The sequence below is a fragment of the Carcharodon carcharias genome, chromosome 2, assembly GCF_017639515.1.
Source record: "Carcharodon carcharias isolate sCarCar2 chromosome 2, sCarCar2.pri, whole genome shotgun sequence".
In the NCBI taxonomy this organism is placed as follows: Eukaryota; Metazoa; Chordata; class Chondrichthyes; order Lamniformes; family Lamnidae; genus Carcharodon; species Carcharodon carcharias.
The window spans coordinates 88,350,245-88,377,522 of NC_054468.1; the positions used below are offsets into that span (position 1 = coordinate 88,350,245).

At 42.5% G+C, this 27,278-nt stretch overlaps 1 protein-coding gene across 1 annotated transcript in view; it reads left to right on the top strand.

The window, feature by feature from the left end:
• Nucleotides 1–27,278, top strand: part of crocc2 (ciliary rootlet coiled-coil, rootletin family member 2) — a 300,592-nt gene that overhangs the window by 137,662 nt on the left and 135,652 nt on the right. The window contains exons 15-23 of the mRNA XM_041205725.1: nucleotides 411–555; nucleotides 1,398–1,544; nucleotides 5,688–5,945; nucleotides 9,237–9,430; nucleotides 12,026–12,153; nucleotides 19,040–19,209; nucleotides 19,934–20,113; nucleotides 25,553–25,687; nucleotides 25,902–26,045. Coding sequence (XP_041061659.1) covers nucleotides 411–555; nucleotides 1,398–1,544; nucleotides 5,688–5,945; nucleotides 9,237–9,430; nucleotides 12,026–12,153; nucleotides 19,040–19,209; nucleotides 19,934–20,113; nucleotides 25,553–25,687; nucleotides 25,902–26,045 — 1,501 coding nt within the window. The remainder of the gene's footprint in view (nucleotides 1–410; nucleotides 556–1,397; nucleotides 1,545–5,687; nucleotides 5,946–9,236; nucleotides 9,431–12,025; nucleotides 12,154–19,039; nucleotides 19,210–19,933; nucleotides 20,114–25,552; nucleotides 25,688–25,901; nucleotides 26,046–27,278) is intronic.

Sequence of the window (27,278 nt, forward strand, 5' to 3'; positions counted from 1 at the left end):
TTTGGCCTTTCAGCTGAACATAAACAATCTCATGGCACTAGTTTGATCTGGGCATTATCACATTGCTGTTTTGGGGAGCTTACTGTACAGAAATTGGCTGCCACATTTCCTAAATTACAACTGTGATTACACTTCGACGGTATTTACTTGCCTGTAAAGTGTTTTGAGAGGGTGTGAAATGTGCTGTATAGGGGGAGAGGAGTTAAAAAATCTAGTGGTCCGCTTGTTAATCACTGCTTAAGTTGAAAACATTTCTTCAATCAAATTGAGCCTTTTTTTTTAGTTTTCCAAACAAAACCAGCATAGCTAGACATTGTCATTTACCTTGTCATTTCATAGGATATTAAGATGCTTCTCCTCTTACGGCTTTCTTTACTGTCGTCTGGATGTCAGCAATTGTATCCTTACAGGCAAAAGGCTTTGGAGCTGATGGAAGTCAAGAACTCGGCTTTGAGGAAAGAATTGGTCGTTGTTAAGGAAGCCTTGAACAAAGCTACACTGGAAAAGGAGGTGCTACAGCATGAGAAGGCAGACTTAGCTGAGGCTCTCAGCAAGGTATGTAGCACAGGATGTAAGAACCCAAGAAATACAGGGCATAAAGTGCAAGGGGATGGTTGGCTAAGACTTTCAGCAAGGTATGCGCTATGGAGTGTATCCTTCAAATAAAGAGCATAAAGCGAGAGGGGTACTTTTCCGAGATTCAAATAGAATGCGTGCACAGTTGCATGGCCCCTTGAGGATTTCAATACTATTAAAGTCACAGTATCTCCTGGATTTATGCCATCTTGACAGAAGGTAAGAACGACCCCTGGGAGCTAAAAATAATAATGGTGACAACAAATAATTTTAAGTGGAGGCCTTGAGAGACCATTCTGAGTAGATTGACAAAATAGTACTATTCATTATTAACCAGATACTCATCGCCTCTGGCCTACATGAATTATGAATGCTGCATCTTAATTTATTTTCACTTCATTAGGAGATTTGTGTTATTGTTTCAGTCTCTAAGCCCCTAAATTCACTGGATTAACTCCTGTTTAAATTATTGTTCAATTTCGCAAGACATTTTGTTTGTTTTACTTGGTGTTGGCTCACTTACATAAATCCCCTTTAATACGGTCATAACCCCTTGTTGATGCAGTAAAACGTTGGATAGTTTGAATAATGGAATCCACATGCATTTGGTTTAGTAACAGTTTTATCATTAAGGAAGATTCTTCCTTAAGATTGTTTTTCTTTGTATGCATGTAATGGGTTTCTAAAGTACATTGAATTCTCCTTCTGTCTTAGTGGATGTATACAGTTGTATTTGACCTCTATGACTTGTTGTGTAAATTGTGTTTTTTCCTGTTAATGCATTTCTTCTCATGAATGTTCTCTCCTTTTTGATCTTGTAGGCTGAGCTGACTAATGCAGACTTAGAGTTGTCCTTGAGCAAGCTAAAGACTGAAGAAGATGCCCTGCGAGACTCTCTTGCCAAGATGAGCGCACTAAATGAAGGCCTAGCTCTGGATAAGGTTGAATTAAACCGCATCCTCCTTCGGGTGAGATAACCAAGCCAACCTCAGAGGACCTTCACAGAATGAGGTCACTTTAATGCCCACTAGTTCTGATTAGTGAGTCAGATGAGGTTACACACTACAGGAAGTCTAACAGCAAATGGATCACATAATGAAGGCCAGAAACACATTGGGTTTGATTCCTGACCTTGGTTGAAGTGCCTCAGGAGGTGCCACAAGTATCTTCTCTATTGTGGGATAATTCAATGCCGTAAGTGGCCTCTGCATCTTGAGATAACTCAATATTCAGAATCTCCCGCATGATCAAGCAGAGACCACATTCATTCTAATAATCCTTCTAATGGTTAAGAACTATCTGACTCTTGGGCCCTTCCAATCTGTACATTGTTCACCCCTTGCAGATGCTAAAAAGAAAGCATGATGTAAAGTCAAATGTGCTATCAAGCGATGGCCTGGCTCATTGTATTCTAAACTTAACTAAAAATTGGTAGTTCCTTCATTTATACCTTGAATGATTTGTGCCTAAAGGCTTGAATATTAATGAGATTTATATATTGGTATCAGAATTGTAATCATAACTTCATTAGAACGTGATATCTCAACTACTCTGAGTTACTATTTCATTAGTTCCCAGGTCAGTTGGCTTAGTGTTCCCATGCAAGCTATCACCAACAATAAGAATCCCTGCATTTATTCATAACTTATGATCTGCCCTTTAAGAAATAGGACTAGGTTTAGGCCATTTGTTCTTGGAGCCTTCGTGGCCACCATTCAATAAAATCATGGCTGAACTCCACCTTCCCTATAATCCCCATATCCCTTGATTCTCTTGGTATCCAAATATCTATCAAACTCTGTCTTGAATATAATCAATGACAGAGATTTCATAGCTCCCTGGGGTGGAGAATTCCGAAGATTCAGAACCCTTTGAGTGAAGAAGTTCCTCCTCATCTTAGCCCTAAATGGTCAATCCATTATTCTGACACTGTGATCCTTAGTTCTTGTCCCCCCAGTCAGAAGAAGTATCCTTTCAGCATCTACCATTTCAAGCCCTTTCAGAATAATTTTTTCCTTTGAGATAACCTCTCATTCTTCTAAATTCTAGAGAATATAGGCCAACTCTGTCTCTCGCAAAGGTTAAGTTGAATCATGTGCTGAGTAAATGTCTGTCAGATCTCTATAAGTATGCACGTTATTGTGAGCTTCAATATATAACAATAAGAACATCACTCAGCATGTTCTTAGCAGAGCACCCGGGGTCATTGAACTTCACGCTTGTTTGGCAATCAGATTGGACAGCCGCAAGACTACGTTTGATATTTTTGTTTGAAATTCATGTGCCAGTCAATTGTTTGCATCTCCTGTTGAAAGAAGGTATCAGTTCAGGAGCTTTGATTTTCTGTCTAGATTGGGTGCCCACTGTACAATTACCAGCCAGTTAATCTTATCTAAATTGATCACTAAACAGAATGAGCGAATAGGGTTAGATGATACCTCTTCTGTATAATTCCCAGGCAATATTAACAAGCTGATCCTGTCGCACTGTGACTGTGTCATAGGCCAGTAAGCAAAATGCTTCTCCTGACATCTTCATTGAAAACTGCTCTTTTTTTGATTGCGCTGCCCCTTCAAGGTGGCCTCAGCATCTAGGTCAAAAATTCCTCCCTCCAACATTTGGTACTAATTTAATATCATTCATTGCAGTAGGAGCATAAGAACAGAAGAAGGCCATTCAGCCCATTGAGCATGCCATGCCATCTTGTCAGCACTATATCATTTTACTCCTGCTTTCCCACCCTTTTTTTTAAGTGGGCTGTTCCTTTATCCCACATTCTCACTCAAAAGGAGAATGGATTGTAGATAGGGTTACAACATGTAACACCAATTATTTGACGTGTCCTCTCTCCCTTAACACCTATCCTTCCCAAATTTGTATCTCTCCCCTTTTTAAAAGCCCCAGTTTACTTTGTATCGATGGCCTCCTAGGTCAGTGTGTTCTACACTATCAGCACTCTGTGTTAATTTTATATTAATTATTTTAAAAATTGTAGGTAGTGGATATAAACTGGTGATTCACTTGTGCCCATATAAATAGAAACAGACTGAAACTCTGGTTGCTATGTTGGGAGGTATTAGCTTGTAATATGCTACTCTGTAAATAAATACTTATAGAAGTGTGTAAAGATTGGCTCCACTTCTATCCTTCACCACTGGCTTTCTCGAATAGGACACACTCCTGCTAGAGGATGCTGTCAATCAAGAAATTCTTTCTCACACTGTTGCTAAAATGTTCTTTCGCCTGTTTTATCCTGTGCCCTCTTGTTCCACTGTCTTACCTCACTTAAAGTGGTGGACCTAACCCTGCCCCTTCATCAACTGGCTTTCTGGATTATAACATCTTTTGTGAAATTCATCATGAATTTTCTATGTCCTACTTTCTTTAATGGTTCCATTTTAATTATCTGCTGCTCCTTCAGAAAGAGGTCCTTATACTTAATGTTGGAGTAAAGTGATGGGAGGAACAGGTTTTGAAGCATCCCTGCAAAATTGTAATAAATATTTTGAAGGGATAGAGTTTGGTCCCATTGCATGGTAGAATATTAAATGATATGTGGAGGCCAAGTTGTATTTAAGATCGAGAAGGCCATATCTGAAATCTGAATTTACAATTAGCAACCAATATGTGCAGCATTCTGTATGATTGAGACACATACTCAGACACCCAGTGGATTAACAGAAAGTTCAGGTAGGAATCACAATGAGGATATAAGGTGTTGGAACGGTATCCTGTCAATATAAGTAATAGTTAGTGTTGTATGCCGACCTAATAGTGGCCTTCAAGATCATGAAAGGCTATAGTAAGTTAAATGATGAGACATGGACGGACACAAACCTAAAATAACAACAAAGAATTGGATAGGAGGTTAGAAAAGGTACTTTACCCAGAGAATAGTTGGCATGTGAAATTCACAAGCAAGTGGAACCCACAAATTATTCTCTAATGGAAATAATATAGTTGCTTGAAAAAGAAGTATATTGAAGAGTGGGATTCATCTAGGTAGCTAATGTGAAGAGAAATAACAGCTTTAACTTGATGGGCCAAAAGGCCTGTTTCTGTGCTGCAACATTCTGTGTTCTTTATACGCTCAACCAGATGTCACCAACAAATTTTGATGTATACTGTGTCATATTTGCAAAGCATGTTAAAGAATGCCCAGGTAGTTCAACATTATTTTAATACTTTCTCTATCTTGACCAAGATATCCCAGTTGGTCATAATGCCATTGGAAGTGCAAGAGGAAGAACACTTCCACTCCTAATCTGGTGCCCTGGTCAATTTTCTGGCATCGGAAACACTTGAATAACTTTGGTGGGATCACTCATCTTCACTCTGATCCTGTTTAGAGAAGCTAACCTTGAAGGATTATCATGGCACAACATGGCCTAAGTGCCACCTGGCAAATTATTTTTTTAAAAAGCATCGAAGCCTAAGCAATGGAATGTGATTGTTTATTTAGACATCCCAGTGTTTAACATTAAAATATTCCCATCCCCATAACTCTAATGTCATGGTGATGATGACACCAGGGACAGGCATAGATTTCTTGGATTCAGTCTTGCTTTGGTGCAAAGGATGGAAAATATGTTTGATTGTGTACTTTCACATTTTCCCATCATTGCAAAATGTCCTCTCACAGTGAATGGAGCCTCGTACTTCCAGCAGGAAATTGCACAGATATAAAAATGGGCGAAACAGAGCCCCGACCAACTTCATGTCCTTGTCTGATCCAGTTATGTTAAAATATCAGCAGCTGGAAGAAGAAAAATAAGCTTTTACATTTATTGTTGCAGAATTAGATACCATGTGGAAAAATCAACCTCAACTTGACTTGATTAATTTATTTGGCTAAAATGGTTTGAACCATATAAGGGAACTATGTTTGATAGAAATTCTTTCATTTTCCAATGTTCTGAGCTTAGTTTGGGAATCAGTACAGGATGGGTTGACTCAAAAGACTTGCACGCAGTGGCTTGGTCCACATCCTTTCGGACTGGCTTCAGGCTGGTTCTTGCATCATTTATGCTGCAAGTTTGAAATTCAGAGTGGACCAAACAAGGCTGAAATCTTGAAAGTAATTCCAATTTGATATCTCCATTCTCTGTTAGATGGAAGACGATAGGTCAACCCTGCAGGGCCAGAAGAAAGAGATTGAAAAGGCAAAGGCTAACATTCAGGATGTGTTAGTCCGCGTGAGGCAGGAGAAGATGGAGTTGGACACGGAGAAACATGGACTGGATCAGTCTCTGCAGATTGTGGAGCAGAGCCGAGAGCAGCTGGAACATGAAATGCTGATACTGCAACGAGAGCGAGGTCAGCTTCAGGAGCAGCTCGGGCAGGTATGGGAGCATGAACTGGATTCTACGGTAAACTACAGAAGCAGCAGTTCTCATTTTCAAATCCAAATAATTTGCCTGTTCTGTATCTTTTACTTTGTGGGTGGGCGGAGGTAGAGAGATGCTCAATGGGAACAGTGCCAAAAAGGGGGTGACTTACAAAAACTTACACAGTACTTTTAACAAAATGAAACAACCCTAGGCACTTCATCGGAGCATTATAAAACAAAATATGACACTGAGCCACATAAGGAGAAATTAGATCAGATGACCAAAAGCCATTGGTGAACAATATAGGTTTTAAGGAGTGTCTTAAAGGAAGAAAGCGAGGTAGGAAGGCTGAGAGGGAATTCCAGAGCTTGGAACCTAGGCAACTGAAGGCATGATCACCAACGGTGGAGCAATTAGAATTGGGAATGTGCAAGAGGCTGGAATTAGAGGAGCTCAGTTATCTCAGTTGTGGGGCTGGAGGAGATTATAGAGGGAGGAAGGGGCAAGGCCATGGAGGTTTTGAAAACAGGGATGAGAATTTTAAAATTAAGACGTTGCTTGACTGGGAGGCAATACTGGTCAGCGAGCACAAGGGTGACAGGGGGAACGGGACTTGATGCAAGTTAAAACACAGACAGCAGAATTTTGGGTGACCTCAAATTTACAGAGGGTAGAATGTGGGAGATCAGCCAGGCATGCGATGGAAAAGTCAAACCTAGAGGTAACAGAGGCATAGAAGAGGGCCTTAGCAGCAGATGAGCTGAGATGGGCGAATGCAAGTGATGCTACAGAGGTGGAAATGGACGGTCTTAGAAATGGCGCGGATATGAGAGCAGAAGCTCCTGTCAGGACTGGCTTAATCTCAGACTGTTGCCAAGGGAGATGGATGGAGTCGGATGCTTGATAATAGAGTTTGCAGTGGAGACTGAAAACAATGGCTTCAGACACCCCAATTGAAGGAAATTTCCGCTCATCCAGAACTAGATGTCAGATAAGCAGTCTGACAGTTTAGCAACAGTAAAGGAGTCAAGAGAGGTGATGGTGAGGTAGAATTGGGTGTCATCAGCATATATGTGAAAACTAATGCTGTCCCTTCAGAAGATGTCACAGGACTAAGAAATAGGAAGGAGGCAAGAATAGATCCTCGGGGGCATCAGAGGTAATGGAGCAGGAGCAAGAAGAGAAGTCATGACAAGTGATTTTTTTGGCTACGATTAACTAAATAAGAATGGAACTGTGAAAACAGTGCAATCCAGCTAATTTACCTATTAAAAAAACCATAAACCAACATTGATATAAATGACAACAGTCTGTGGGGAGCCATATATGATGCCAGGGGATCTTGTGAACTTGGTATCCATTTCAAAAACCAGGACTGTGGTGTCAAGTTTGAAAAGCCCTAGTCTACCCATTGAAAAGCCAACTGGGCCAGTAACAATGGAGGAATGATATTCATACAGCTGGAGATCTGATGCTGAAAGCTTCATCTGTCTCTTTGGAACAGTGAAGTCCAGAGATAACAACGTGGCCCTGGCCAACCTCCCATCTTCCACCCAATGTACACTTGGACAGAAGAATTTTAGATGAACTCATATCCTAACTGGCACCAAGTTCCATGCACCCATCATCCCTGTGCTCTTTGACCTACAGACCAGCTCAATTTTAAAATTCTCATCCATGTTTTCAATTCCCTCCATGTCATTGCTCCTCAATAACTCCCTGCAAACCTTCAAGCCCTCTGTGCTCCTCCAATTTCGTCCTCTTGCGCATCCCCAGATTTTAATCACTCCACCATTGGCAGCCATACCTTCAGCTGTCCAGGTCCTAAGCTCTGGAATTCCCTCCCTAAACTTTTCTGCCTTTCTACTTCTCTCTCTGCCTTTAAGACACTTCTTTAGAACCTACCTCGTTGACCAAGTTTCTGGTAATCTGTCCTAATGGAGTGAATTTTAACCTTAAAAACAGCAGCTTTGGGTCAGGTGAGGAGGTCAAAGTCTGAGAAATCTGCTTCCCAACCACCTGCAACTCTGTCTTTAGCTGAGGCTGTGAGCATCATTGTCATTCAGGTTTCCGGATTTCGCGAATTTCTGGAAACTTGATAGCTTCCAAAAGGCAAGGACTTTGTGGGTTCTGGATTGCTTACACACCCAGCTACTGGAGCCAGATGCCTGTCTGAGGAGTTTCCATGATTGGGCATTCCCTCCCCCCCATGACCAATGACCTTATCCCTGAGAACCCCATGCCACGACAAAGTCTCTAACCCCCTTACCGATCGTTTGGGCTGGATTTCCCCCTTTAGCACAAGACCTCTGACCCCCTTTCCTTGGCCTCCAAATTGCACTCACCCCCTGCCCCCACCCCAAGTTTAAACTCCACAGCAGGCTGGGAATCCTGAATTGCAGGTCCCCCACAATTTTCTGACCTACTTGCCTTTTGTGAGTCAGGTAAGCAAACACTCAGCCGATATCTCCTTATTTGTCTCAGTGTCAAATTTCACAGAATTGTTATAAAACAGTAGGAGGCTATTCGGCTCATCAAGTCTGCTCTCTGAATGAGTAATGCACCTAGTGTCATTCTCCCTCTTGCAGCCTTGCACATTTTTCCTTTTCAGATAGTAATCCAATTTCCTCTCAAATGCCTTGGTTGAAACTGCCTTCGCCACACTTTTAGGCAGTGCATTCGATACCTTAACCACAAACTGCGTGGAAAAGTTTCTCCTCGTCTTTGTTGCTTCTTTTGCTACTTACTTTAAATCTGCGCCCTCATGTTCCCAATTCTTCCAGCGGTGGGAAGTTTCTCCCCACCTACTCTGTTGATCTACTTTGTTTGATAGCGTTCCTGTGAAGCAGTTTGAGGCGTTTCAGTAGGTTAAAGGTGCTATAGAAATGCAAGTTGTTGCTAAGAGCATGGAGAATTCAGGGGGTGAGGGCCCAACTCATGACATAAAAACAGAAAATCCTGGAAATACTCAGCAGGTCTGGCAGCACCTGTGGCGAGAGAAACAGAGTTAATATTTCAGGGGGCCGTCACCTTTCATCAGAACTCATGATTGCCATTGACTTTGTAAAGGCAGTTATAAATTCAGATAGTCTCTTAGTTTACAAGAGGTAAAAGGGAAAGTTGTGAACATTGGACATCTAACTGAAAATGGAAAATTCTGTAAGCTCACAGCTTCTGAAGGTGGGACAGGTTGACCTCAACAGTTCTAGTGTCAGATTCCATTCTAACTGCTAACCAGTCCTTTCCCCTTTGGAGACTGACCAGCCTTTTGCCCCTTTCCAGATCTTCCTGTTGCTTATTTCTCTTCCACTCTGACCCTGTCCCACGTAGATGAACAGGCAGAAGCAGGCTCTGAATGAACGGCTGGCCCAGACAGAGCGGGACATGGAGCTTCAAAGCGAAGGACTACTCCGAGCCAGCAAAGAGAAGGAGGAACTGATGAAGGACAAGGCCAACCTGGTGGTGCAGCTGACGGCTGCTGAAAAGGAGAGCAGGGCCCTGTCCGAGGAGGTAACTGCTGTCAGGTAGGGGATTCCTATACTGCATGCTGTATTTAAACATTTAATTTGAAGTGAATTTCCAACAAAGTTCCTACTTGTTACATTGATTTAGATATCCAATATAACCCTTTAGCCTCGGCTGATTGAACTGTGGGACATATGAGGCAAGATTCTTCTGTTAATACCATTCAGTTTTCCAGCAGTGGTCTAGTGACTGAAAGCAGATGGAGGACAAGCTTATTTTGCTGGAACCTCATTATTAAAAATTTGTTTGGTAGTGCAAAACTTGAGTATTGCTGAAAAAGAGACATGTCAAAGCTTTTTATCTTGCACTCATCAGGACACTTCACAAGAATACTATTACAAGGGGAAAACAACAATTTATACTTTATGAGAAGAGAGTGCTGATTCATTGACAAATGGACTCTAATTGGTAGAAGCCTTGCCATGGAGAATGCACCAAATGACGGTGACTGACAATTAACTGCAAAGCAATGTTTAAAATTTAAACCAGGCAGCTTGATCCTGATTGGTCAAGACATTGCCTTGAGGAATGAGTCAGCGAAAGGCTGTCACATTTTGTTTAGCTGAAACAGGCGCAATGTGTTTACATGTTCTTTCTTTCTGCAAAGAACAGGGCCCTTTGTGTTTCCAGTAAATGCAAGTGCACCACAGTGCGAGCCCAACTGACAATCTTAAACTGGTTGTCAACATAATTCTTAGCACACTGAGGATTATTTAGAAAATGTTGTCTAATCGCAGAACCACATCTAATATTGGACACGGTGTTTTGAGTTTTGCAAGCACGGGCTGATTGGGTCTGGTCTGTACCTTGCCCTTTGTGAACAGTGGCTGGGACATGCTGTTTGATACAGTCCACCAGTCTTTGGGACGTACAGCCTACATACCTAGCATCGCACTGGCACTGAAATTCATATACCATATTACTCATTTGTGTGATAGGCAGAACGTCTTTTTGGCTTGACGGCAGCATCCTGTTAGTGGCAAATATCACCTGTGTTGCTTCTGCATAGTAGCAGCTTGAAGCAGCTAGTTTTACCTGTTGTTCAAATTTTTGAGATACCATGCCCTTCCAGGGTAATCTGAGGTAGACTGGGCACTTTTCATGGCCGAAAGCTGAGAGCCATAGTTCCCGTTCATGAGTTTGCATGATATACAGCGTGAAATGATCTGATCAGGGTAGCCATTATCCCGCAGGGTATCTTTGATGCACCCTATTTCAGCATCAAGCTTGCATGGTGAGCAAATGGATCAGACCCTATTTACAAAGTTGCCAATAAGATCATTCTTAGGGCGTGTGGAACTGTAAGAATCCCAATGTGAATATTGATCAGTGAAGATAGGTTTGTGGTAGACTGTGGCAGAGTAATCCCCAGCAGAATTCTCAACTAGTATGTCAAAGAAGGGGGGTTCATTTGACTGCTCCATTTCAAAGCTGAATTTGAGCACAGGATGGAACCCATTACAACACATGAGGAAGTCATTACATGCAGCTGTGGATTTAAATATAGTGAACGTATCATCCCCAAATCAGAAATATGCGAGAGGTAGAAGGTTTGGTGTCATTCCATTGAAGACACGTTTCTCATGGAACCCATCAAAGGTGTTTGCATGAGCTGGGTCTAGAGGGGGTCCCATGGCAACAGCTTTGAATTGGGCAAAAATGGTGCCATTGAAACTGAACTCAATTGTGCAAGTTACCAAGTTCATAAGTTCAGTGAATACTGATTCACACAATTGTGGCGGGTCTAGCTTGCCATGATATAGTGCTGCAACACAAATATCTATGGCTTCCTCAAGTGTAATATTGGCGAATAGGCTAGCAATACCAAATGAACATGTACATATATTGCGTGTGTTTCAGCTAAACAAAATAAGCGACAGCCATTCACTGATTCATTCCTCGGTGCAATGCTATGACTAATCAGGGTCAAGCTGCCTGGTTTAAACTTCAAACAATGCTTGGTGGTTAACTGCCAGTCACCATCAACTGGTGCATTCTCCATGGCAATGCCTCTGCCAATTAGAGTCCACTTGACACCAATCAGCGCTCCCTTCTCATACAGTATTAATTGTTGTATTCCCCTTGTAATGGTATTCTGTGGAGTGTTCTGATGAGTGCAAGACAAAAGGTTTCGACATGTCTCTTTTTTCAGCAATACTCACTCTCATTATTTTTAAATGAGGCGGCAGTGAAAACATTATGCCATGTGTTGTATTTCATGTTATTGCTACCTAAATAGCATGTACACAGGTAGCAGAATTTTGAATGAGCTCAAGTTTGCGGAGGGTAGAACATGGTAGACCAGCCAGGGATGCATTGAAATAATCCAAGTCTAGAGGTGACAAAGGCCTGGATGAGGGTTTTAGCAGCAGATAGGCTGAGGCAGGGTTGAAGTCGGGTGGTGTTACTGAGGTGGAAATAGGCGGCCTTAGCAATGGCGCCAGTAAGCGGCTCCAGGACATGATGATCAAATTGAAAGTCCGCCTCCATGGATCAGTCCAGACTGCTGTATGGCATGTCATACTGATGTGTGTTTTCAACAATTCATCATGACCCTGCAGCATTTCTGAGTTTTAATTTTCAATTTGTTTCAGGGTGGGTAAGGAAGCTTTGGAGACCAACCTGTTTGAATCTCAGCAACTAGTTTCACAGCTGGAGACTCGTAAGGAGCAGCTGGAAGGAGAGAACCAGACCATTCTTCTTGCTAAGGAGTCACTTCTAGGTGTGTGTGTTCTAATATATGAGTCTAATATATGTATGTGTGTGCATGCTTTATCTACCAACATACGAACAAGGAGCAGGAGTAGGCCATTCAGCCCCTCAAGCCTGATCTGCCATTTAATAAGATCATTGCTGATCTGATAGTAACCTGAAATCTACATCCCGCCTACCCCTGATAACCTATCACCCCCTTGCTTACCAAGAATCTATCCACATCTGCCTTAAAAATATTCAAAGACTCTGCTTCCATCACCTTTTCAGGAAGAGAGTTCCAAAGACTCACAACCCTCTGAGTGAAAAAAATTTCATCTCATCCCTGCTTTAAATGGGTGACCCCTTGTTTTTAAGCAGTGATTTTTCCACAAGAGGAAAAATCCTATCCACATCTACCCTGTCAAGACCCCTCAGGATCTTAAATGTTTCAATCAAGTCACCTCTTACTCTTCTAAACTCCAGTGGATACAAGCCTAGACTGTCCAACCTTTCCTCATGAGACAACCCATCCATTCCATGTGTTAGTCTAGTAAACCTTGTCTGAACTGCCTCATGAACATGTACATCCTTCCTTAAATAAGGTGACCAATACTGTACACTGTACTCCAAACGTGGTCTCACTACTGTACAACTGAAACAAACCTCTCTACTTTTGTATTCAATTCCCCTCACAATAAATTATAACATTCTATTAGCTTTCTGAATTACTTGCTGTACCTGCATACTAGCCTTTTGTGATTCATGCACTAGGACATCCAGATCCCTCTGCACCTCAGAGCTCTGCAACCTCTCACCATTTAGATAATAGGCTTCTTTTTTATTCTTCCTGCCAAAATGGACAATTTCACATTTTCCCACATTATACTCCATTTGCCAAACCTTTGCTCACTCACTTAACCTATATTTATACCTGTTTGTAGCCTCCTTATGTCCTTTTCACAACTTACTTTCCTACCTATCTTTGTGTCATCGGCAAATTTGGCAACCGCCCCATACATCCCTTCATCCAAGTCATTTATATAAATTGTAAACAGTTGAGGTCCCAGCACTGATCCCTGTGGCACACCATTTGTTACATCTTGCCAAGCTGAAAAAGACCCATTTTTGCCTACTCTCTGCTCCCTGTTAGCCAGCCAATCTTCTATCCAAGCCAATATGTTACCCCGATATGAGCTTTTATTTTCCACAATAACCTTTGATAAAGCACTTTATCAAATGCCTTCTGGAAATGTAAGTACAGTAAATCCAATGGTTCCCCTTTATCCACAACACATGTTACTTCCTCAAAGAACTCCAATAAGTTGGTTAAACAGGATTTTCCTTTCACAAAACCATGTTGACTCTGCCTGATGACCTTAAGCCTATCCAAGTTCCCTGCTATAACTTCTTTAATAATAGCTTCTAACATTTTCCCTACGACAAATGTTAAACTAACTGGCCTGTAGTTTCTCACTTTCTGTCTCTCCCCCTTTTTGAATAGTGAAGTTATATTTGATATCTTCCAATCTAATGGGACCTTCCCCAAATCTAGGGAGTTTAGTTAAAACCAATGCATCAACTGTCTCACTGGATGCTCCTTTTAAGACCTAGGATAAAGTCCATCAGAACCCAGGGTGCATATTTATGTAACTATCTGTTTTAAAATGTGTGTTTGCGTATGTACATGTAGATTATCACATGTATAAGCTTGCCCAGGCATAGATAATAGGTATCAAGATAGTTCTACTCTTTTCGTTCCACAGTCTTGGACCAGATAGGATCCAGTACATATTTAGTTCTTCCCTCAATAGGGTATTGTACCACATCAGGGCAACTTAACCCATTGCACTCAACAAATTTACACCTTACCTTAATAACACCCAACTATACTACATCCTCAATTTACTGCACCAAGCAACACTGCAAGCTCAGCTGATTAACACTTACCCTACTCTATAGAAGGTTCATGGGTTTTTTAAAAGAAAGAACACAAAGCAATTGCAAAAGAAATCAAAAAAGCAATTGGGAAGGCAAAGAGGAGCTATAAAATTATGTAATCAAGGGAAAAAAGATATTGTACAGTATTTTACAGACACAGAACGAACAAAAAGAAAATTGCATTAGGGATAGGGTCACTGAGGGATGAACAAGGTAAGCTGACAGGTAATGATATTCAGCAGAAATATTAAATAATTAATTTGCCTCAATATTTACCAAACAGACTAAGGAGTTGGATATGGCATTAGAAGAAGAGATCTTAGTTGGTATAGAACCATTTACAATGGAAAAGGATCAGTTAAACTGATCAAACTTAAGGATCAAACCCTAGTTTAAATGGTTTGCATCTGTGCATACTAATAAACATTAGTGAAGAGGTAGCAGAGACACAATTACAGATATATAAAAATTAATTCAAAGGGAATCATGCTAATGGACTGGCAGACAGCTAATGTAACTCTTATACTTTAAAGAGGATTAGAATAAATCCGGGGAACTATAGATCAAAGCAAAATACTGCGGATACTGGAAATCTGAAACAAAAACAAAAATTGCTGGAAAAACTCAGCAGGTCTGACAGCGTCTGTGGAGAGGAAGACAGAGTTAACGTTTCGAGTCCGTATGACTCTTCATCAGAACTAAAGAGAAAAATAAATGTGGTGAAATATAAGTTATTTAAGGGGGGGTTGGACAGGTGGAGCTGGATAGAGGGCCAGTGATAGATGGAAGCAAAGGAGAGATTGCCAAAGATGTCATAAACAAAAGGTCAAAGGGGTGTTGACAGTGGTGATATTAGCTAAAGGCTGTGCTAATGGTGGCATTAAGGGTAGAAAGCAGGATGAGCAAGTGACAGATGGCCCTAGTGGGGGTGGGGTCGGGGGAGGGGATTGAAATAGGCTAAAAGGTGGAGATAAAACAATATGGAAAAAATTGTAAAAATAATAATAGAAATAGGTGAGAAAAGAAAAAAAACATATAAAAAAATATATATAATAATTATTGGAAAAAAGGAGATAAAAAGGGATGAGGATGGAGGAGAGAGTTCATGACCTGAAGTTGTTGAACTCAGTGTTAAGTCCGGAAGGCTGTAAAGTGCCTAGTCGGAAGATAAGGTGCTATTCCTCCAGTTTGCGTTGAGCTTCACTGGAACATTGCAGCAGGCCAAGGATGGACATGTGGGCATGAGAGCAGGGTGGTGTGTTGAAATGGCAAGCGACAGGGCGGTCTGGGTCATGCCTGAGGACAGACCGAAGGTGTTCTGTAAAGCAGTCACCCAGTCTGCGTTTGGTCTCTCCAATGTAGAGGAGATCAGTTAGTTTAACATCAGTGGTGGGAAAGATAATGAAACCTTTACTTAAAGATTTAGTAGAGAAATCTTGAGTGATTGAAAATATGATGGAGTCATCAATGCGATTTGTAAAAGGGAAGCTCATGCTTGACTGACCTCACTGAATTCTTTGAAGAACTAATAGAAAGAGTAGACAAGGATAATGAAGTAAATATAATATAGAATCATAAACTTGTTGTAGCAAAGAAGGAGATCATTTGGCCCATTGTGTCTGTGCCAGCTCTCTGCAAGAGCAATTCATCTAGTGCCACTCCCCCACCTTTTCCCCATATCCCTGTATAAGATATTAGATATATTCCTCAAAGAACTCCAATAAGTTGGTTAAATACAATTTTCTTTTCACAAAACCATGCTGACTCTGCCTGATGGCCATGAGCTTATCCAAGAGCTCTGCTATAACTTTTTTAATAATAGCTTCTAACATTTTCCCTGTGACAGATGTTAAACTAATTGGCCTGTAGTTTCCCACTTTCTGTCTCCCTCCCTTTTTGAATAATGAAGTTATATTTGCTATCTTCCAATCTAGGGAGTGGTTGTCACAGGGATCAGTGCTGGGATGTCATCTGTTTACAATTTATATAAATGACTTGGATGAAGGGATGGATGGGACGGTTGCCAAATTTGCTGATTACACAAAGATAGTTGGAAAGTAAGTTGTGAAGAGGACATAGGGAGGCTACAAACAGATATATATAAGTTAAGTGAGTGGTATCACTTAAATAGTTATCAAAATTTTTCCTCTTCGGATAATGTTAGGATTCTCGTTTGAAATATGTTTGTCTTTTCAAAAGTCCTTTAAGGTACCACATAGTCGACTCATGACCAACATGAGTGCATCTGGATTCAGGGGATAAATAGCAGAATGGATCAGAAGCTGGCTGCAATACAGAAAACAGAGATTAAAGGTTGAGAGAGCTACTCAGATAGGCAAAAGGTGGGAAGTGAATGATTTAGACTCATGAATCAGAACTATGATTTCTAAATTTGCAAACAACCCGAATTTTGTGCGTGTAGATAACACAAATGAAGAATGTGACCAAATACAAGGGAACAATAATAAACTTGCAAGTTGGCTGTGTAATTAGCATTTCAATACAGGTAAGTGTGAGATGGTACATTTTGATATGAAGAATACTCGTTGCATAATAGGAACCTAAGTGAGGTAGAGGAGCAATGGCATCTAAAGGTACACAGTCAAAGAAAAGTAACAACACAGGCTAATAAGATTTTAAAAGAAAGCAAGCCAAGCTTCATTTCTAGAGGGATAGAATTGAAAAGTAGAGGGGTTATGCTAAACTTGGATGGAATAATGGCTGGGAGTACAGTGCAAGAGTTCTGATCCCTATATTATACAAATGGAAAAGATGAAAAACAATTCACAAGGATAATACCAGAATTGAGAAGATTTACTCATCTGGTAAGACTGAAGAAGCTGGGGCTCTTCTCTTTATAAAAAATGAAGTCAGAGGATGACCTGATGGTCATTAATTTAAGATAGTTACTAATCAATTCAATAGGGAATTCAAGAAAACTTCATGACCCAAAGAGTGATAATCTAAAATGCTCTAACACATGGTAATAAAATAATTTGTGTTTACATGCTGGCTTTCACAACCTCATCAACAGAATAATTGTATTTATATAGCATCTCAAACATAGTCTCGAACAAAGTGCTTCACAGGACCATTATCAAACAGAATTGACACCGAGCCAAATAAGGAGATATTAGGACAGACGATTAAAAATGTTAAAAGCACTTTAAAAATAAGTTGTCGCTCTTTCTTTTCTTCCTAGTGACAGCTACTGTACTGCCCCAAATCGACTGCACCCTCAGCCTAATGGCACATTCCCACCACCGCCAAATAGGCTGCACCCTTAGCCTAATGACACCTACCCTACTGCCCCAAATATACTGCACACTCAGCCTAATGGCACATACTCACCACCGCCAAATAGGTTGCACCCTTAGCCTAATGACACCTACTCTACTGCCCCAAATATACTGCACACTCAGCCTAATGGCACATACTCACCACCGCCAAATAGACTGCATCCTTATCCTAATGGCACTTAACCTAACACCCCAAATAGAATGCACCCTCAGCCTAATGAAGCCTACCCTCATGCCCCAAGTATACTGCACCCTCAGCCTAATGGCACTTACCCCACTGCCTCCAAATAGACTAATCCCTCTGCCTAATGACACCTACCCTACTGCCCCAAATAGACTGCACCTTCATCCAAATGACACCTGCCCTACTGCCTCAACTAGACTGCACCCTCAGCGTAATGACATCTACCCTATTGCCCCCACTTGGACTGCACCCTCAGCCTACTGACACTGACCCTATTGCCCCAAATAGACTGCACTCTCTGCCTAATGGCACTTAACCTAACCCCCCAAATAAAATGCACCTTCAGTCTAATGACACTAATCCAACCATCCCCAAACAGACTGCACTCTCAGCCTCATGGCCCCCACCCTGCTACCCGCAAATGAACTACACCCTCAATCTAATGACACTTACCCTATTGCCCCAAATTGACTTCACCCTCAGCCAATGACATTGACCATATTGCCCCAAATAGACTGCACCCTCAGCCGAATGACATTGACCCTATTGCCCCTAAACAGGCTGCACCCTCAGCCTACTGACACTGACCCCACTGCCCTAAACAAACTGTATCCTCAGCCTAATGACACCTACCTTATTGCCCCCAAAGAGACTGCACCCTCGGCCTACTGACACTGACCCTACTGCCTCAAATAGACTTCACCTCAGTGTAACGACACTTACCCTATTGCTCCCACATAGACTGCACCCTCAGCCTAATTACACTTACCCTACTGCCCCAAATACACTGCACCTTCAGCCTAATGACACTTACCTTATTGCCCCAAATAGACTGCACCCTCAGCCTAATGACACCAGCTCTATTGCCGCCAAATAGACAGCGCCCTCAGTTGAATGACACCTATCCTATTGCCCCAAATATCAAGCACCCTCAGCGTAATGACACTTAAGATAACATCCCCAAATGGACTGCACTCTTAGCCTAATGACACCTACCCTATTTCCCCAAATAGACTTCACCCTCTGCCTAATGACACTTACCCTACTCCCCCAAATAGACTTCACCCTCCGCCTAATGACACTTACCCTACTGCCCCAAATAGACTTCACCCTCTGCCTAATGACACTTACCCTACTTCCCCAAGTACATTGCACCTTCAGCCTAATGACACTTACCCTACTGCCCCAAATACACTGCACCTTCAGCCTAATGACACTTACCCTATTGCCCCAAATAGACTGCACCCTCAGTCTAATGACACCCACGCTACTGCCCCAAATAGACTGCACCCTCAGCGTAATGACACTTACCCTACTGCCCCCAGATACACTGCACCCTCAGCGTGTTGACACCTACCCTACTGCACCCAGAACTTACTGAGACCTGTCTTACACACTTGTGTCAGTATCCAGGCTTGTTGTATAATTGTGCTTGAACATATGTACACTTTGCTGTTTCAGTGAAACGACTGGAATTCCTTTGTGTATTTCAGCGGAGATTGGTGTGGCACAGAAAGAGATGGAGCTGCAGCTAATCAACATTGGACGAGATAAAGAGCTGTTACAACAGAAACTGGGTCAAGTGGAGCAAGAGGCCCAGATCTCGCTGAAAAACGAAAAACTGGTCCATGAGGAGGATGTTGAACACCTCCGGAAAGAAAAGGTTTGTAGCATTCAGGCCTCAATGATTTGATTAAAAAGTATCAGCTTTCCATCCTACCCCATAACAGACTCTATCCACCTATTTAATCTCCTTCCACAGCCTATGTACAATCAACCTTATCATGAACCCTTTAACACATTTAATTTCCCGAGTAAAGTTTTTAGCGTAATTTTACCCTGTTCCCAAAAATAGACCAGTAAATCCAAGGAAGTGCATGTTAGAGTGTCCAACTCTGGTCAAAACAAAAAAGGGGCACTTTGCTGTGCGGATGCTGGTGAAACCTCGAGAGCGGGGATGTGATGGGGGCTGGGTGCGGTGTTGCTGTGGGAACATTCAAGCTGAGAACCCACATGCTCAACGCATGTGCAAGTCCTGCAGAGATACCAGAAATACAGGACAAAACACATCCTGGAAGGCCTGATGCAGGACCAAAGGCTGAAATAAGGGATAGTCCCAGAAAATCCAGAATGTTTGGTCACCCTGGAGCTCATGGCAACATAATACAATTGATACCCAGTTAACATGCAACGTACCTTTACACCAATCGGTCTGAAGCAGGGTACGAAATTGTCACGTTCAGCACGCTTAAAACAGAAGAATTCTGCCAAAAGGCTAGAATAAATGCCTCTAATTTGTGATTTTAGGTAACTTTCTAATGGTGGGGATATAACACAATGAAAACTGATGGCATTCAGGTGGCATAAGCTTCACTCTGTGCCCACAGGAGAGCCTCCGTCTTGAGCTGACTGCGGAGAGGGATGAGACATTTCAACGCTTTCAGCAGGAACGTGAAGACCTTGTCACCCGCTTTGAGGAAGAGAAGGAGCAGCTAAATGAAGAAATCCTCAGTTTACAAAAAGAGAGGGATGAGAGTCTGATTCAGGCAGAGAGCCAGAAACAGCAGGTAAAGAACAAGTTGGTTTCTTTAAAGAACCAAATGCAAACTACAAGATACTCCATGGGGTTACACAACAGGGTTATATAACACACAGTAATTGGGAACATCCCATGGAATTAAAGCGATAAGACTATATTGCTCTGAAACAAAGTGCTCTAAGAATTGAAGTGATGTTACACACATTAAATAGAGGATAACACACACATTATGGAGGGTTAAAGGAGAAAAGGCCACATTTTATGAGGGGAATTAGGAAGGAATCACTCTAGCTGCTGTTGCTCATTTAATCACAGTTGGCTGCAGATTGACTTTGGCAGATTCCTGACAGTTTCCTTCTGCCACTTCACTAGGCCACTGAATGGAAGGCAGTGGCTTGAACTGGAACCTTCCAAGAACTGGACTTATATAAGCATTCCAGTGGATTTGTCCTCCGATAGGTGAAACATCCCGCTGATATTTGGCTTCTAAACTGCACCTGCTTATTTGCTCGCGGTTGGAAATTCATCTCTGTAACAAAGCAACTCCATATGTTTGCTAGTGGTTATTGTTTAATTGAGCCCCACTACTGCACTTTAATTGACCCCAGATGAGATGATTATGAACCAAGTCTGCAGTTTCCATTGTAAATGTAACACTTTAATTCCAGTTTAATTTAATTGCCTGTCAGATGATCGTTCTTCCAGCTCTTGTGTGAATTGTTAAATTTTTGTTCTCTTGGCAGTGAACCTTAAAGGACTGTTCTACAGCACTTAATATGAATCAGAGAACCATTCAGAAGTATATTTTGTAACACGTTTCTTCAATTATTCTTTAGAAAGAAACTTGTTCACTGCAATAGCACCGCCCAGTGCAGTTCCACAAGGCCAGAATATCCCAGGATTGATCTTTCGTCAGTGCTGAGTCAGCTGAAAGGTAGTGAGGATTTACAGGTGCTGTCTATGTACCTTGGCCAGGGGCAGAGTACATGAGTCAGAGTTTGTGCTGTTCATTACTGTATTTCTTTAAAATTTATTTATGGGATGTGGGCATCACTGGCTAGACTAGCATTATTGTCCTTGAAAAGGTGATGGTGAGCTGCCTTCTTGAACTGCTGCAGCCCATGTGGTGTAGATGCACCGACAGTGCTGTAGGGAAGGAGTTCCAGTATTTTGACCCAGCCACCCTAAAGAAATGACAATATATTTCTAAGTCAGGATGGTGAATTGCTTGGAGGGGAACTTGCAGGTGGCGGTGTTCCCATCAGTCTGCTGCCCTTGTCCAGCTGGATGGTAGCGGTCATGTGTTTGGAAGGTGCTTTCTAAGGAGCCTTGATGAGCTGCTGCAGTGCATCTTTTACATGGCACACACTGCTGCCGATGTGTGTTAGTGGTGGAGGGAGTGAATGTTTGTGAATGGGGTGCCAATCAAGTGGGCTGCTTTGTCTTGGATGGTGTCAAGCATCTGGAGTGTTGTTGGAGTTACACTCATCCAGGCAAGTGGAGAGTATTTCATCACACTCCTGACTTGTGCCTTGTAGATGGTGGACAAGCTTTGTGGCATCAGGAAGTGAGTTAGGTGCTGCAGGATTGTTAGCCTCTGGTCTTGTAGCTACAGTATTTATATGGCTACTTCAGTTCAGTTTCTGGTCAATGGTAACTCCGAGGATGTTAATAGAAGGAGAACTCAGTGATGGCAATGCCATTGAGTGTCAAGAGGTGATGGTTAGATTATCTCTTGTTGGAGATAGTCATTTCCTGGCACTTGTGTGACATGAATGTTACTTGCCACTTGTCAGGCCAAGCCTAGATATTGTCCAGGTCCTGCTGCATTTGGGCATGGACTGCTTCGGTATCTGAAGAGTTACGAATGGTGCTGAACGTTGTGCAGTCATTGGTGAACATCCCCACTTCTGACCTTATGATGGAAGGAAGGTCATTGGTGAAGCAGCTGAAGATGACTGAGCCAAGGACAATACCCTGAGGAACACTTACAGTAATGTCCTGGGACTGAGATGATTGACCTCCAACAACACAATGATCATCCTTTGTACTCAGTATGACTCCAACCAGTGGAGAGTTTACCCCTTGATTCCCATTGACTCCAGTTTTGCTAGGGCTCCTTAATGCCACACTCGGCCAAGTGCTGCCTTGATGTCAAGGGTAATCACTCTTACTGCACCTCGGGAGTTCACCTTTTTTGTCCATGTTTGAACCAAGGCTTTAATGAGGGCAGGAGCTGACCTCATTGTACATCAGTGGGCAGGTTATTGCAAAGCAAGTGCCGCTTGATAGCACTGTTGATGACCCGTTCCATTACTTTACTGAAGATTGAGAGTAAACTGATGAGGCAGTTTTTGGCTGGGTTGGATTTGTCCTGCTTTTTGTGTACAGGACATGCCTGGGCAACTTTCCACATAGCCGGGTAGATGCCAGTGTTGTAACTGTACTGGAACAGCTTGGCTAGGGGTGCAGCAAGTTCTGGAGCACAAATCTTCAGTACTATTGCACAAATGTTGTCGGGGCCTATACCTTTGCGGTATCCAATGCCTTCAGCCATTTCTTGATATCATGTGGAGTGAATGAAATTGGCTGAAGACTGGTGTCTGTGATGCTGGGACTGTAGGAGGAGGCTAAGATGAATGATCCACTTGGCACTCCTGGCTGAAGATTGTAGCAAATTCTTCAGCCCTACCTTTTGCATAGATGTGCTGGGCTCCCCCTTCATTGAGGATGGGGATATTTGTGGAGCCTACTCCTCTAGTGATTTATTTAATTGTCCACCACCATTCACGACTGGATGTGGCAGGATTGCAGAGCTTAGACCTGATCCGTTGGTTGTGGAATCCCTTATCTCTTTCTATCACTTACTGCTTATGCTGTTTGGCACGCAAGTAGTCCTGCATTGTAGTTTCACCAGGTTGATGCCTCATTTTTAGGTATGCCTGGTGCTGCTCCTGGCATGCCCTCCTGCACTCTTCATTGAACCAGGGTTGATTGCGTGACCTGATGGTAATGGTAGAGTGGGGGATATGCTGCTGCTCATGGCTCATAGTGCCTCACCATTGCCCAATCTTGAGTTGCTAAATCTATTTGAAATCTATCCCATTTAGTGCAGTGGTAGTGCCACACAATACAACAGATGGTATCCTCAGTATGAAGACAGGACTATGTCTCCACAAGGGCTGTGCGGTGGTCATTCCTACTGAAACTGTCATGGACAGATGCATTTGGGGAAGGAGGATTGGTGAGGATGAGGTAAAGTATATTTTTCCTTCTTGTTCATTCCCTCACCACCTGCCGCAGACCCAGTCTAGCAGCTTTTTCCTTTAGGACTCGGCCAGCTCGGTCAGTAGTTGTGCTACAAAGCCACTCTTGGTGATGAACATTGAAGATCCCACCAGAGTACATTCTGTGCCCTTGCCACCATCAGTCCTTCCTCCAAGTGGTGTTCAACATGGTGGAGCCCAAATTCATCAGCTGAGGGAGGGTGGTACATGGTAGTCAGCAGGAGGTTTCCTTACCCATGTTTAACTTGATGCCATGAGACGTCATAGGTTCTGGAGTCGATGCTGAGGATTCCAAGTGCAACTCCCTCCCGACTGTATACCACTGTGCCCCCACCTCTGCTGGATCTGTCCTGCTGGTGGGACAGAGCATAGCCAGGGATGGTGATGGTGGTAACTGGGACATTATCTGTAGGATATGATTCTGTGAGTATGACTGTGTTGGGCTGTTGCTTGATTAGCCTGTGAGACAGCTCTCCCGATTTTGGCATAAGCTCCCTGATGTTAGTAAGGAGGGCTTTGCAAGGTTGTTGTTGTTTCTGGTGCCTAGGTTGATACCATGTGGCCCATCTTGTTTCATTCCTTAATGACTTTCTTGCAGTTCGTTACAACTGAGTCACTTGCTAGGCCATTTCAGTGCGTATTTAAGTCAACCACATAGCTGTGGATCTGGAGTCACACGTTGACAGATTTCCTTCCCTAAAGGGCATTAATGAAGCAGATGGATTTTTTCGACCTTCAACTTTTAATGCCTGATTTTTATTGATTGAATTGAAATTCCACCTTCTGCCAGGGTGGGATTCAAACCAGGGTCTCCAGAACATTATCCTGGGCCTCTGGATTACTAGCCCAGTGACAATGCCACTACTCTCCCCAAAGGTGGAGAGGTTGAGTACTCAGGGTCAGAACCTGTGGTCTTGCAGAATTGGCGGCTGATAGTTCAATGAGGCGACTATCAGCACTAAGAGAAACAGGTTAGGGACTGGAAATGAGAAAGTATGAGCACCGGATGAAGCAGGAAAGTCCAAACCCAGGACAGATGAGGGCATTGCTCAGCCTGAGGACCAGACTAACTGAGAGTAAAAGTGGTAAAGGCTGAGGCCTGAACTAACAATGTGCTCCACATCTTCAAGATGGCAGTGAGGAGGACTGATGCTAGCACATGGATAACAGCCCAAAAAGAGGAATTGGGAAGCATTCATCTCATACACAGACTCAGTTCCTGAGCAGTTGTTTCATGGAAGACCAAGGTCAACAATCCAAGATTCCAGGAGCAGAGCATGGATCAAGCCTAAGATCCATTAGAAAAGAGAGGCACATTTGGGGAAAGGTTACTGGAGAAATTTGTAACATGGGATAAATAAGATTAGTGCTTTGTTTTGAGAACAGTTTGACCTATTAGGTTAGCATGTTATACATTTATACATTATAAGTTAAAATTTTATTGTTGAGTAATGGGGAATCAATATGTTTGCACAAAAGACTTAGACCTTACAATTCCAGAAGGCCTGCTCCACTGGGAGTCTTTGTTGGAGACCCTGTCCCAAATCCCTGGGATGGAGGGGGTGGTGGGTGGGTGAGGGGTGGGAGAATGGGGCAGGTGGGTGCATGGCAGGAGTGCATCATCAATGCTTGAAAGAGCTCATCAGCTGTCCCTGCCATGTTCACCCTTGTAAGGCAGCATTGCACGAAGCCTCAGTCTGACATCCTCTAAGACACTTCTGGAGGTCCATGACTCCAAGAGGACCCATTCTCTTCCAGGATGGATGAATGTACATACGATTGATTCATACATTGTATGTCATTGCCGTGGAAAAGTAGGAAGCATGGTTGGTCTGTAGGCTTGAGATTTATCTCAGCTGCCCACCGTAACACAACCTGCACCTTCAGTTAGGAGGAAAATAAATCAAAAGCAAGTCTAATGTGACTGAAGATGGAATTACCATCTGATAACATTGTTGCATTGATTAGTTGCAATTGTTTGGTAGGAGTTGAGTTGCTTTCCATTCATAGTGCTGCAGGTGAAGCCATGTGGAAAATGTGATCAGTCTGCTCAGTCACAAAAGCCCAATCATCATTTTTTTTTTCTGTTCAATTCTTCATTCTCTTTCTTTGTCAGCCATCAGCCTGCCCTATGAATCCAGCCCCTTATAACCAGCTGAGCAAATTTCTATCTTTTCAAGGCCTTGTATCTCAAAGAATCGGAGAAAAATATCCTGTCTGAGAAACTCGGTCATGTCCAACGCGAACTTGGTAATGCAAACATGGAAATTGACCGGGTGAAGCGAGAGTTACACAGTCGACAGGAGCAGGACAAGGTGACAATCAACTTAGCATTGCTTTCAAGAGCATTGTTTTTTCTTTCAAAAATTAGTAAATATTGATGCCAAGGTCAAATTATATAGAAACCTGCAAATGACATGATGGACAAGTTATATAATTTGCAGAAATTAATTCACGGTATGGGATGCGTAAAAATTTTATGAAGAATAAGACAAGAACTAATCTTTTGCATCATCTTCTTTTGCCCAGGACACCATCAATAACATAAATGCTGACCTGAGGACCTTTCGAGTTCAGTTTGAGGAAGCAGTGGCCAACCATGAGAAAGAGATCAAAGGTCTCACCGAGCAGCTTAAAGACTTGACCCGTCAGAGAGAAGGGACCCTCAGAGAGGTGGGTTCAAAGATTACCTGTTTTCACTTCCTCAGATTCAAAGTTGTGTCTGATTGAATGGGTTCCTAGTGATTCTGCTTTTCTCTTCATTATTGTACTACAGTGACACACATGGCATGCTAAATTACTCTGAGGTGAAACTCTTTTCATGGAAAGCTCATTCAGAATCCCATAGCTTAAACCAAGAGGAGCGTGGTAGACGTATATATTCAGTACAAGCAAAGAGTTCAATTGAAGACGCAATGGCCCAGATTTTCATTTGTGAAGGCCGGTGGCCTGAATAGATAAATTCCCCAGGTGGCTGCACCCACCTTAGTACAAACTCCTCTGAATGGCACGGTCTTCGCTCCAGGAGGGTGGGTGTGGAATGGATTAGGGCCTGCTACCACCAGAAGCAGATTGGAGGCAGCCATAGAGGCTGTTGGTGTCGGCAGGTTTGTTAAAGGCCCAGCTCAATTCTCTGGGACTTTATCCCAGTTGTTTTGTTAAATACTAGGCCCTTTATATCTCACCTCCCATCCCCAATTACACACCCCCATCCACTCATCATTCACTTCCATGGCCCATACCAACTTAATGCCAACTCATGCCCCCCACCTGCCCCCATGGGGAGTTGGTGGCATAGTAGTAATGTCACTGGACAAGCAATCCAGAGACCCAGGCTAATGCTCTGGGGACATGGGTTCAAATCCCACCATGGCAGCTGGTGAAATTTAAATCCAATTAATTAAACCTAGAATCGAAAGTTAGCCTCAGTAATGATGCCATGAAATTATCATCGATTGATGTAAAAACCCATCTGGTTAATTAATGTCCTTTAGGGAAGGAAATCTGTTGTCCTTACCTGGTCTGGCCTAGTATGTGATTCTAGACCCAAAGCAATGTGGTTGACCTTTAACTGCCCTCTGAAATAACTTAGTAAGCGACTCAGTTCAAGGGCAATTAGGGATTGGTAACAAATGACAGGCTTGCCAGTGACACCCACATCCCATTATTGAATAAAATAAACCACCCTTTGTCCTTGCACCCCTCCATGCCAACTCACCCAGTATCCATCATGGGCAGACCGCCGGAATCATGTTGAGAAGAAATAATGTAAGAGTCAAAGTATCTATTACACCATTCACTATAATAAGAAAAAAAAGTACATGAAAGCCCATTCAGAATATTTAAATCCCCTCAAGCACTTAATCCTTTATAAAAAACAAATAGGCTTGAATTCATAACTCAACT